The sequence below is a fragment of the Salvelinus sp. IW2-2015 genome, linkage group LG17, assembly GCF_002910315.2.
Source record: "Salvelinus sp. IW2-2015 linkage group LG17, ASM291031v2, whole genome shotgun sequence".
Lineage (NCBI taxonomy): Eukaryota > Metazoa > Chordata > Actinopteri > Salmoniformes > Salmonidae > Salvelinus > Salvelinus sp. IW2-2015.
The window spans coordinates 24,604,471-24,618,033 of record NC_036857.1 but is presented as its reverse complement, the minus strand read 5'-3'; the positions used below and the strand labels follow the sequence as shown (position 1 = coordinate 24,618,033).

The 13,563-nt window shown below is 42.8% G+C and overlaps 1 protein-coding gene across 1 annotated transcript; it reads left to right on the top strand.

The window, feature by feature from the left end:
* The first annotated feature begins 727 nt into the window (after window positions 1-727).
* LOC111976411 (uncharacterized) lies at window positions 728-12,796 on the top strand. Its single transcript, XM_024005239.3, has 5 exons — window positions 728-1,254; window positions 1,631-1,963; window positions 2,062-2,373; window positions 2,584-2,740; window positions 12,298-12,796. Exons 1-5 carry the CDS (start codon window positions 1,041-1,043, stop codon window positions 12,404-12,406), a joined length of 1,125 nt encoding a protein of 374 aa, XP_023861007.2. The 5' UTR covers window positions 728-1,040; the 3' UTR covers window positions 12,407-12,796.
* The last annotated feature ends 767 nt before the right edge of the window (window positions 12,797-13,563 follow it).

The window sequence follows — 13,563 nt, the reverse complement described above, 5'->3', positions numbered from 1 at the left end:
TCATCTGAGCCTAATACTGTATATCAGTGAAATTGAACAGGGTGAATAATGCCAATTGCATCTCGTTATAGAGGGTCTATTCACATCCTACATACATTTTGCACACCTCTGAAGCTCTCTTAGCAGAGGAGGATGCCGCACTAACCACAGTCCATTTCAGTGGCATCCTGTCTCATTATCAAACCGGCACTTCATCTTACAGTAACCTCATTCACAGGTTTAATTGCTATTGTATAGGTTCAGAGATAGAGACGGCTGGTAGAGGACATTAGTCTTACCATGATGAGGGTCCTTTATCTCCTGTTGCTGTGTGAAAGTAAGTATATTGTAATCAACTTTTAAATGTAGTAATTACAACGTGTTTACAGTTCCTTTTCAACCAGTTTGTTTGAAAGAAATGTCCTGTTTTCATGCCCTCACAATTGTACATAACATTACTTTGATATCAAAGGGGTGAACATACACAGTAACAGTAGAATTCCTCTGAAACTGTATTCAGCATACTTTGTCCTACGCCTGTCTTTTGTCCAGGCCTAAGCCTGTCTGTGACTACATAATAATATCAAACCACAACTGTGTTGATTTTTTCTCGGTCTGATTAACGCTCACACCCTTTTTTCCAATCATATACATTATCATTATCAACAGGGTTGCCATTATATACAATGAAATTTAAACGGAAGTTCAACTTAAAAGCGAAACCAACATGTTTAACTTTCACTTCTCATTCATGTGTTTAGGTCGGTGGACGTCGGTAAATAACATTATCCTAAAACATTTCACACGGACAGTTCAACGTCAGAGCGAGGTGCTAACTTACCGACGTAACGGTAGTAGTCTAACGTCAACAACAGCTGTCCTGTAGCAGCGAACTCACAAAGTTGTGATGGTGTGGGGGTGCTTTGCTGGTGACACTGTCTGTGATTTATTTACAATTCAAGGCACACTTAACCAGCATGACTACCACAGCATTCTGCAATGATACGCCATCCCATCTGGTTTGCGCTTAATGGGACTATCATTTGTTTTTCAACAGGACAATGACCCAATACACCTCCAGGCTGTGTAAGGGCTATTTGACCAAGAAGGATAGTGATGGAGTGCTGCATCAGATGACCTGGCATCCACAATCACCCGACCTCAACCCAATTGAGATGGTTTGTGATGAGTTGGACTGCAGAGTGAAGGAAAAGCAGCCAACAAGTGCTCAGCATAAGTGGGAACTCCTTCAAGACTATTGGAAAAGCATTCCAGGTGAAGCTGGTTGAGAGAATGCCAAGAGTGTGCAAAGCTGTCATCAAGGCAAATGGTGGCTACTTTGAAGAATCTAAAATCTAAAATATATTTTAAAATAAAATAGAAAAAATAAAGAAAAACCGTTGAATGAGGAGTTGTGTCCAAACTTTTGACTGGTACTGTATATACTGTATATGAAGTAGATATGTACCTGCACAGTACATTTTCTTACACCACTGATGATGACCATTTACTGCATACAGAATACTATCCAGTATACATCATGTTATTTTCAACCTGCAGAACATATTTTAAAAGACATTCTGTAGGTCTGAAAGGGCTGTTGACCAACAATGATGATTTATCTAACTATTTGTTGTGTTTCTTTTCCCAGCAAGTATCCAGCTTCAGTGTGACAAAACAGTAATACAGGCCAATGTCGGGAGTGGATTCAGTCTGGTCTGCCAGTACCAAACAAACCAGTACCTCTTCAGTAAGAAGTACTGGTGTCGTGGGGAGTCTAGGTCGACCTGTGATATTCTAATGGACTCCGATCACCTCACCAACAGAGAGCCCAGACATAGGTCTCAGATCATAGATGCACAGCGAAGGGGGTTGGTCATCATCATGACAGATCTCAAGTTAGAGGATACTGGAGTGTACTGGGTTGGGATTGATAAAATCTATGCTGATATCATGACTTCCATCAATCTAATTGTGACATTTGGTAAGATTATTTTTGCTCTTTACTTTTACTGACAAAGTTACCCCTTCCCCTTTTCTTTTGCATTATCCAAATAACCTCTCTCTATCTCTCTCTCCCAGTGGTAGTGTCCAAACCCATGGTATGGCCCCTGAGTTCAATGGGAGACACTTGCTGGGGCCAGCCTGTGACAGTGCACTGTGCTAGTGCACAGGGCACAAGTGTCCAGTACACCTGGTACCAATCCACCCAACCCCAGGACATCCCGTTTCAGAGCTCAGCAGACCTGCACCTACACTGTGGCATTGTGGAAGAAGACAGCCAGTACTACTGCAGTGCCAGCAACGATGTGAGCAGCCAGCATAGTGGGATGGTTTCGCTGCAGGTTCTGAAGCCCTCTGAGGAGGACTGCATCTATAGTTTTGCTATGGAGGGTAAGTGCTAAGAAAATACTTTTGAATGTGGTTGATTAAGTAGGAACAAATCACATCAGCAAAACTAAAACTAAAACACATCAGCAAAACGACATACTAAGTAGACACCCAAGTTATCCTAAACATGTAGCTTCTCATGACAAATAAAGTTTAAAGTAAAGTATAATAACTATTTCCAATCCATGCATATGTACTTTTCAACACCACCAGGCCAGAGAAGCTATGACTGTAGTGACAGACTGAAGACAAGCACAGCCACACCTCTGCGTTCTACTGGCCATCTGACAGAAGAACCCTATCAACCTGGAACCAACAGCAACCTGTCCTCAACAATCAATCAAACACACCAGGATTGGCATTACAGGAGGTCAGGACCGTGTCACCTCTATGTAACCTGTGTGTAACCTCTATGTAACCTCTATGTAACCTCTGTTTAACCTCTATGTAACCTCTGTGTAACCTTTGTGTAACCTCTGTGTTACCTCTATGTTTATCTATTTCCACCAGATCCTGTTACCCAGTAACATAATGTGACATGTCTTGAAGAAGCAGTGCAGCTAGACTTCCTTTGATGTGATCAATCTGTCAGCATGTTATGTATATGTCTGTTGTTTGGTGGCAGTGTATCAAAGGTTTGCATAAAGAGGCACAGTGCAGTAGCGCTGTTAAGAGGTTGCATATGTTTTAGTTGTCCATTTTCAAGTACAGGATGTACTGTGCACTCTTAAAAACTGAACTGTGTATGCTGCTGTAAAAATGAGATCTGAAGACTACTACTATGTAGGGGAAAGTGGGGTAAGGGGTGGTAAATGGGTAAGTTAAGCCACCCTTGTTTTTAGGAAACCATACAGAAAATGTACCATTTGACCAAATATTTAGAAAGAGGTCATCATTTCATGGAGTTTGTGAAGGAAGAAACCACATGGAAAAAGTGGTAATCAAGTTGGGTTCAAAAAATAGATTTTTACCAAATTAAATGAATTTATTGTGTTAGAGGTTTCATGATGCTTGTATCATAAACCAAAGTAGATACTTCTAAGATTGTTCTAAACATCAGTTTGGGTCTCTATAAGCATCAATATGAGGTCCTAAACCTAGAATGAAAGGGCAACGTTGTAGCTGTGTCCTGTGTCAGCTAATATAGTCAAAATGTTTGCCTTGGGGTAAGTTGAACCAATGGCCATGGGGTAAATTGAGCCAATCGTTGAGCCAATGGGAAGTGTTTGTTAGGTGTTGAGCCTGTTAAAATGTGCTTAAAATTATTAAACGACCAAAAAGTGATTGTGATTGGGTTGAATTGTGTTTGGGAAATAAAGATATAAAAATAAGGACCTCTCGAGTGGCGTAGCGGTCTAAGGCACTGCATCGCAGTGCTAGAAGCGCCACTACAGACCTGGGTTCGATCCCGGGCTGTATCACAACCGACTGTGATCGGGCGGCGCATAATTGGCCCAGAGTCATCTGGGTCAGGGGAGGGTTTGGCCGGGGTGGCTTTACTTGGCTCATTGCGCTCTAGTGACTCCTTGGGACGGCCGGGCGCCTGCAGGCTGACCTTGGTCGTCAGTTGAACGGTGTTTCCTCCAACACATTGGTGCGGCTGGCTTCCGGGTTAAGCGGGTGGGTGTTAAGAAACGCAGTTTGGCTGGTCATGTTTCAGAGGAAGCATGACTTGACCTTTGTCTCCCGAGCCCATTGGGGGTAAAGGGGGTAAAATAGAACAACAAAAAAAGATATATAAATAAAAGAGTTTCTGTTTTACCCAATAAATTACTGGACGTTTATATATATAGAGTGCTTATTATTATAGCTTACAGTTTGTTCGCCGTTAGTCAGCACCTCTACACTAAATCATTTTCTCTGGGTGTACGCCAGCTCATGCTTTTAATTATGGAAATAAAAATAGACATGGTTTTAAAAAGGTAGTGGTAATATTTCATTTAGTACAGAAATTGGCTGTTGGCTGTTGATGGATAGGGTCAACATAGGCCTCGCTGCTTTGCCTAGCTTCATTCGTTGCATTGAGCCAATTTCATATTTTGTGTATGTGCATTGCCTAAACATGTTGTGGAGGTAAGCCTGGGGTAAGCTCTGTACATTTCAGCGTGTCTACATAATTTGGTGCTGAATGAAGCTAGCTAAACAACCTGATAAATGGACACTATACTTCACCTCAAAAAAGGCTACAAGCTCATGTAAAGTTGGCAACTGAACTATGTGGAGTTATTGTATAGTCTACCATTGCTGAAAAAGATGAAAGGTTATCTAGACACTTGGAGACATCCACCATGTTTGGTTGCTAGGTGAAGACAGGTTCCTGGGTCCAGAGCATTTGAAAATGACTGCCCCCTCTCACTGAAGCCATGGAAGTTCAAGGCTGACCGCGGTACTGCAGGCATTGTTAGCAGAAAACAGTACCCCCTCCATTATGGTAAATGGAAAAATGGCAATCTTCGTGGTCAATCGTTCTGTAATAAAAAATATTAATTGGAAGACAGTCATGGTACCAATAACTGCTTCTAATACACCAGATGTATGTCGTTGAGTAGCTCAAACTGTGCATGTCTCCATTAAACGCCATCTTAACTGACTTAATATGGCATCAATGCACTATTGTCTTCACAGTGCATTTGGAAAGTATTCAGACCCATTCTCTATTCCACATTTTGTTACGTTACAGCATTTTTCTAAAATGGATTAAATAAAACATTTCCCCCATCAATCTACACACCATATCCCATAATGACAAAGCGAAAACAGGTTTTTAGACATTTGGCAAATGTATTCCTCTGTGGAGATGGTAGAACCTTCCAGAAAGACAACCATCTCTGCAGCACTCCACCAATCAGGCCTTTATGGTAGAATGGCCAGACGGAAGCCACTCCTCAGTAAAAGGCACATGACAGCCCGCTTGGAGTTTACCAAAAGGCACCTAAAGGACTCTCGGACCATGAGAAACAAGATTCTCTGGCCAAATGTCACGTCTGGAAGAAACCTGGCACAATCCCTAAACTGAAGCATTTCTAAAAACCTGTTTTTGCTTTGCCATTATGAGGTAGTGTGTGTAGATTGACAATTGAATCCATTTTAGAATAGGGCTGTAACAAAATGTGGAAGAATTCAAGGGGTCTGAATACTTTCCGAAAGTACTGTAGGAATGAATGGTGTCACGTGATCGATAGCTTTGTCCATTCATACAATCATTGTTCCAGAGCAGACAATCATTGGTCCAGAATAACGGGTGATATGTCTGTAAGTTGGCCAGTACTTCAGGGGTGTGGCTATGCTTGTCTGTGTTAACTATGCACACTCACAGGGCCCTATACACCACGCACACTTATACTCCAACACATATACAAAACACTCACTCCATCATTTGCTCAAACACATAATATGCACATACATTTATACTGACTCGAAACACACCCACTTACATACAATCATCATATACGCTGCTGCTACTCTGTTTATCATATACCCTGATGCCTAGTCACCTTACCCCTATACATACTGGTATCTACCTCTATCGATCCAGGAGCCCTGCACATTGTACATATGGTACTGGAACTGACCCTGTATATAGTATGCTTACTTTATCGTGTTCTTATTTTTATATCTTGTGTGTTTTTGTTAGACCTTGTTATTTTTAGTATTACATTGTTATTGATTACTGCATTGAGGTTAAAGCTAGCAAGAAAGGCATTTCACTGTACTTGTTCATGTAACATTAAAACTAACATGTCATGTGCAGTTAGACTTCCCCTTGCAGTGGTCAAATGTGGTACGTTGTTTGACTGCAGTGTAGTGAATGTTTCCAGAGAGGCACAGTGCTGTGAAAGGTTGCATAGGTGTAGACCAGGCCTGGGCAAAGACCGACCCGGGGGCCGTATGCAGCCTGCGAACTGATTCAATACGGCCTGTGGAATCATGCTCAGATCACATAAAGAATTTGCGATAGTAAAGTTTTGAAAAAAACATATTTGTTATTCAAATTAAAATCCCAATGAATACTCTCTTTGAGTAATGATTTAACTCCCACCGCTTGTGGGACATTTATTTTGAAGGCACGCATAAATAACAAATGCACGAGGACAGACAGTGAAAACAGGCTGACACATGTCACAGTTTCAAATAGTAGCTAGCTAGAAATTGCACAAAAATGTGTTTTTCAAAGAAACCCATCTGCTTCCAACTCACACCCTCAAACACATAGATCCCCTGAACGCAGCTCACTTTCCAGCCCACTTTCCAACTCACACCCTCAAACACATAGATCCCCTGAACGCAGCTCACTTTCCAGCCACTTTCCAACTCACACCTCAACACATAGATCCCTGAACGCAGCTCACTTTCCAGCTCATTTACACTCACACTCTCAAACACATAGATCCCCTGAACGCAGCTCACTTTCCAGCCCACTTTCCAACTCACACTCTCAAACACATAGATCCCCTGAACGTATCTCACTCTCCAGATCCCAATCACCTGAATTCTAATCACCTGTTCACACACCTGTATGTCATTATCACACACTATTTAGTTCAGTTCTTTGCACCCCATCACTGTGAGGTATTGTTAGTTTTGTGACACACTTCTTTCGGAGTGCTGTTTTTCCCCTGTGAGTTACTCTTCCCGTGTATGATAGTTTTTGCCTATTCCCTGCCTGTATTTTAGCCTATCGGATTTCCTGTTATCAACCTCTTGTCTGATCTCCCGGATGACGTTATTAGCCTTTTCCCTGCCTGTACTGCTGCCCTTTTGGATTCCCTGTGTCTCACCTTCTGCCTGCCCCTGGACCCTGCTACCTGCCTCCTCCTGAGGTCCTTTACAAATAAACACCTGCTGCGCCCTGCGCTTGAAACCAGCTCTCTGTCTCCCATCGTGTTCATTACAGGTACATCGTGTTCATTCATCATATGTATTCACCCCCTTTGCTATGAAGCCCCTAAATAAGATCTGGTGCAACCAATTACCTTCAGAAGTCACATATTTAGTTAAATAAAGTCTCAGTATATATACACGATCTCAGTATATATACACCTGTTCTGAAAGGCCCCAGAATCTGCAAAACCACTAAGCAAGGTGCGCCACCAAGCAAGTGGCACCATGAAGACCAAGGAGCTCTCCAAACAGGTCAGGGACAAAGTTGTGGAGAAGTACAGATCAGGGTTGGGTTATAAAAAAATATCAGAAACTTTGAACATCCCATGGAGCACCATTAAATCCATTATTAAAAAATGGAAAGAATATGGCACCACAGCAAACCTGCCAAGAGAGGGCTGCCCACCAAAACTCACAGACCAGGCAAGGAGGACATTAATCAGAGAGGCAACAAAGAGACCAAGATAACCCTGAAGGAGTTGCAAAGGCATGTGGGAGACTCCCCAAACATATGGAAGAAGGTACTCTGGTCAGATGAGACTAAAACTGAGCTTTTTGGCCATCAAAGAAAACGCTATGTCTGGCACAAATCCAACACCTCTTATCACCCCGAGAACARCATCCCCACAGTGAAGCATGGTGGTGGCAGCATCATGCTGTGGGGATGTTTTTCATCAGCAGGGACTGGGAAACTGGTCAGAATTGAAGGGATGATGGATGGCGCTAAATACAGGGAAATTCTTGAGGGAAACCTGTTTGTCTTCCAGAGATTTGATTTGATTCCAGCAGGACAATGACCCTAAGCAAACTGCTAAAGCAACACTCGAGTTTTGTTTATCCACCCGCCTCTTGAGGATTGACCACAAGTTCTCAATGGGATTAAGTGGTCTGGGGATTTTCCTGGCCATGGACCCAAAATATTGATGTTTTGTTCCCTGAGCCACTTAGGTGCTCCATCATGCTGGAAAAGGCATTGTTCGTTACCAAACTGTTCCTGGATGGTTGGGAGAAGTTGCTCTCGGATGATGTGTTGGTACCATTCTTTATTCATGGCTGTGTTCTTTGGCAAAATTGTGAGTGAGCCCACTCCCTTGGCTGAGAAGCAACCCCACACATGAATGGTCTCAGGATCCTTTACTGTTGGCATGACACAGGACTGATGGTAGCGCTCACCTTTTCTTCTCCGGACAAGCTTTTTTCCAGATGCCCCAAACAATCGGAAAGGTGATTCATCAGAGAAAATGACTTTACCCCAGTCCTCAGCAGTCCAATCCCTGTACCTTTTGCAGAATATCAGTCTGTTCCTGATGTTTTTCCTGGAGAGAAGTGGCTTCTTTGCTGCCCTTCTTGACACCAGGCCATCCTCAAAGTCTTCACCTAACTGTGCAGTGCAGATGCACTCACACCTGCCTGCTGCCATTCCTGAGCAAGCTCTGTACTGGTGGTGCCCCATTCCCGCAGCTGAATCAACTTTAGGATAAGGTCCTGGCGCTTGCTGGACTTTCTTGGGCGCTCTGAAGCCTTCTTCACAACAATTGAACCGCTCTCCTTGAAGTTCTTGATGATCCGATAAATGGTTGATTTAGGTGCAATCTTACTGGCAGCAATATCCTTGCCTGTGAAGCCCTTTTGGCGCAAAGCAATGATGACAGCACGTGTTTCCTTGCAGGTAACCATGGTTGACAGAGGAAGAACAATGATTCCAAGCACCACCCTCCTTTTGAAGCTTCCAGTCTGTTATTTGAACTCAATCAGCATGACAGAGTGATCTCCAGCCTTGTCCTCTTCAACACTCACACCTGTGTTAATGAGAGAATCACTGACATTGTGATGCCCTTACCGTAGATTGCTTTGTATGTTTCTATTTTTAGTTTGGTCAGGGTGTGATGTGGGTGGGTTTCTGTTTCTATGTGTTTGGCCTGTTATGGTTCTCAATCAGAGGCAGCTGTCTATCGTTGTCTCTGATTGAGAGCCATACTTAGGTAGCCTGTTTTCCCACTTGTGTTTGTGGGTGGTTATTTTCTGGTTAGTGTTTGTTGCACCTGTCAGAACTGGTCGTTTTGTTGTTTTTGTTCGTGTATTCATTTTTGATTAAAAGTATTATGGATACGTACCACGCTGCACTTTGGTCCTCCTCTCCTTCGCCCGACGACTTTCGTTACAGACATGATGTCAGCTGGTCCTTTTGTGGCAGGGCGGAAATGCAGTGGAAATGTTTTTGGGGGATTCAGTTCATTTGCATGGCAAAGAGGGACTTTGCAATGAATTGCAATTCATCTGATCACTCATCATAACATTCTGGAGTATATGCAAATTGACATCATACAAACTGAGGCAGCAGACTTGGTGAAAATTAATATTTGTGTCATTCTCAAAACTTTTGGCCATGACTGTACATTTAAACTCAGCAAATAAAGAAACGCCCCTTTTTCAGGATCCTGTCCTTCAAAGATAATTCGTAAAAATCCAAATAACAGATCTTCATTGTAAAGGGTTTAAACACTGTTTCCCATGCTTCTTCAATGAACCATAAACAATTAATGAACATGCACCCGTGGAACAGTCATTAAGACACTAACAGCTTACTGACGGTAGGCAATTAAGGTCACAGTTATGAAAATGTAGGACACTAAAGAGGCCTTTCTACTGACTCTGAAAAACAACAAAAGAAAGATACCCAGGGTCCCTGCTCATCTGCGTGAATGTGCCTTAGTCATGCTGCAAGGAGGCATGAGGACTGCAGATGTGGCCAGGGCAATAAATTGCAATGTCCGTACTGTGAGACGCCTGAGACAGCGCTACAGGGAGACAGGACAGACAGCTGATTGTCCACGCAGTGACAGACCACGTCTAACAACACCTGCACAGGATTGGTACATCCGAATATCACACCTGCGGGACAGGTACAGGATAACAACAACTGCCCGAGTTACACCAGGAACGCACAATCCCTCCATCAGTGCTCAGACTGTCCGCAATAGGCTGAGAGAGGCTGGAGAAAAGGCTTGTAGGCCTGTTGTAAGGCAAGTCCTCACCAGACATCACCGGCAACAACGTCACAAACCCACCGTCGCTGGACCAGACAGGACTGGCAAAAAGTGCTCTCACTGACGAGTCGCGGTTTTGTCTCAACAGGGGTGATGGCCATTCCCTCCAGAAATGTCCGGGAACTTGCAGGTGCCTTGGTGGAAGAGTGGGGTAACATCTCACAGCAAGAACTGGAAAATCTGGTGCAGTCCATGAGGAGGAGACGCAATACTGACTGTTACTTTTTATGTTGACCCTCCCTTTGTTCAGGGACACATTGTTCTATTTCTGTTAGTCACATGTCTGAAAACTTGTTCAGTTTATGTCTCAATTGTTGATTCCTGTTGTGTAAATATTTGTATGAACATATGTTAAGTTTGCTGAAAATAAACACAGTTGACAGTGAGGATGTTTTTTGTTGTTGCTGAGTTTAGGTGGAGTTCTTAAAGTGACTATGCATAGATGAAAACAGAGAGTAGCAGTGGGGGGGGGGGGGCACTGCAAATAGTTTGGGTAGCCATTTGACTAGATGTTCAGGAGTCTACCCTCTGTAGTGCCTTGCGGTCAGAGGCCCGAGCAGTTGCCATACCAGGCAGTGATGCAACCAGTCAGGATGCTCTCGATGATGCAGCTGTAAAACCTTTTGAGGATCTGAGTACCCATGCCAAATCTTTTCAGTCTCCTGAGGAGGAATAGGTTTTGTCGTGCCCTCTTCACGACTGTCTTGGTGTGCTTGGACCATGTTAGTTTATTGGTGATGTGGACACCAAGGAACTTGAAGCTCTCAACCTGCTCCACTGCAGCCCCGTCGATGAGAATGGGGGTGTGCTCGGTCCTCTTTTTCCTGTAGTCCACAATCACCTCCTTTGTCTTGATCGCGTTGAGGGAGAGGTTGTTGTCGTGGCACCACACGGCCAGGTCTCTGGCCTCCTCCCTATAGGCTGTTTTGTTGTTGTCAGTGATTAGGCTTACCACTGTTGTGTCATCGGCAAATTGAATGGTGTTGGTGTCGTGCCTGGCCGTGCAGTCATGAGTGAACAGGGAGTACAGGAGGGGACTGAGCACTCACCCCTGAGTGGCACCTGTGTTGAGGATCAGCGTGGCAGATGTGTTGTTACCTACCCAAGCAACCTGGTGGCGGCCCGTCAGGAAGTCCAGGATCCATTTGCAGAGGGAGGTGTTTAGTCCCAGGGTCCTTAGCTTATTGATGAGCTTTGAGGGCACTATGGTGTTGAACGCTGAGCTGTAGTCAATGAATAGCATTCTCACATAGGTGCTCCTTTTGTCCAGGTGGGAAAGGGCTATAGAGATTGCATCATCTGTGGATCTGTTGGGGCAGTATGCAAATTGGAGTGGGTCTAAGGTTTCTGGGATGATGGTGTTGTGAGCCATGACCAGCCTTTCAAAGCACTTCATGGCTACAGACGTGAGTGCTACGGGTCGGTAGTCATTTAGGCAGGTAACCTTAGTGTTCTTGGGCACAATGGCTGTGGTGGTCTGCTTAAAACATGTTGGTATTACAGAGTCGGACAGGGAGAGGTTGAAAATGTCAGTGAAGACACTTGCCAGTTGGTGTGCCGCTGGCTATCACTACATTTTAAAAACAAGAAAATGGTGCCATTGGCTTTCCTTAATATAAGGAATTTGATATGATTTATATTTTTACTTTTGATAGTTAAGTATATTTCAGCAATTACATTTACTTTGATACTTAAGTATATATAAAACCAAATACTTTCAGACTTTTACTCAAGTAGTATTTTACTGGGTGACTTTTACTTGAGTAACTTTGTATTAAGGTATCTATACTTTTACTCAAGTATGCCATTTGGGTACTTTTTCCACCACTGGGTATAGATGAAGGTGTCAGTTTTCAAATAAAGGATGTACTGTGAACTCTTAACAATTGTACTGTGGATGCAGCTGTGGGAATTAAATCTTTAGACCACTACTGTATGTAATGTGGAATTTCATTTTCAAAGAGCGATTTTCAATCATAACTTTTTGTTTGTTTTTCAGGGCATGGGCAGTGTTGCCTGTTTGGTATGAGGTCCTGCGCTGGCTTTTCCTGGCTACTCTGATAGCAGCTGTGTGTCTTGTGCACAAGTGCAGACCTACACAAGTGTGATTCAACAGTCTCTATGACAACAGAAAGTTTCCTTTGGCAAACTGACCACTTTGTTTTACCTTGGTCAGATATATGTACTTTAGCTAACTCCTTTGTCATTGTCGTCATATAACAACATCCTTCAGAGACATTAAAAATATAGAATTGGCTATCTACATCAAGGTAAATAGGTGTATCTACTTACCTATACAAAGGCTAAAGGTAGGATTATATTATATTTAATATATTTTAAATTGTCTTGACACAAAATAATAGTTTAAATATATGTGCCAGTGAGAATGTGAAGAGTTAGTTAACTTAGCCACAGGAGGGCAGTAATGATTGTGTTATGGAAGTTTGAAACATCACATGTTCAATATGGCTTACATTCTGAAAGGACCTTAAGTGATATCATGGAATCCTAAAATAAACATTTGTATTTCTTATCATAATGACACAATCAACTAATTGCTCAGTAATATTGTTTTTTACAGGGAGCCGGGAGTTTTCTTTTTATACCTGAGATATATACTAATTCCCTACCCAACAGCCACCAGATCCTGTCTGGTCTGCAGGGGGGGGGGGGGGGATGTGTTATTTTATCATATATTTTAGTGGCAAAATACATAGTCTTGTTCATACATTTCCATCAATTATTTGTCTTAGGGTAGGCCTATTCATTTGCCTGTATTGATCATCTGTAATGAATACTCAGGGAGGAAAAGGTGTAGATTCACAAGCAGAGCGCGACAGGTTCTATTTCGCCTTTGCAGAAGGCAAAAATCGTGGTGACAGGCAGGCAATGGTCATACACAGGTAGGCAAAAAGGCAGGTGAATCAAAACTAGGACTGAAGGCTTTAACTGGTTCTCACAAACGAGCTATTTAAAGGCTTAGTAGAGTCAAAACGAACAATACCTCACAAAGGCAGAAACAGAATGAACTGAACTAAATAAGGAGCTGATAAGACCAGGTGAGTAACTAACACAGGTGAAATCAATGAACAAAAATGAAAGACAGGGCTACGTTCAAGAACACAAAGAAACAGGGCTACGTTCAAGAACACAACAAAACAGAACACAAGGTTGACTAAGGAAATACAGAACCTTACATCTAAACCATATCTATAGTGATAGCAAAACAGGAAGTCTCCTCACTTTATTTATTTATTTCACCTTT

Coding starts and splice junctions, on each gene's coding strand:
- LOC111976411 (XM_024005239.3), top strand. CDS start 1,041: ATGACCCAATACACCTCCAGGCTGTGTAAGGGCTATTTGACCAAGAAG. Junction 1,255..1,630: donor CTATTGGAAAAGCATTCCAG/GTGAAGCTGGTT, acceptor TTCTTTTCCCAG/CAAGTATCCAGCTTCAGTGT. Junction 2,374..2,583: donor CTATAGTTTTGCTATGGAGG/GTAAGTGCTAAG, acceptor CAACACCACCAG/GCCAGAGAAGCTATGACTGT.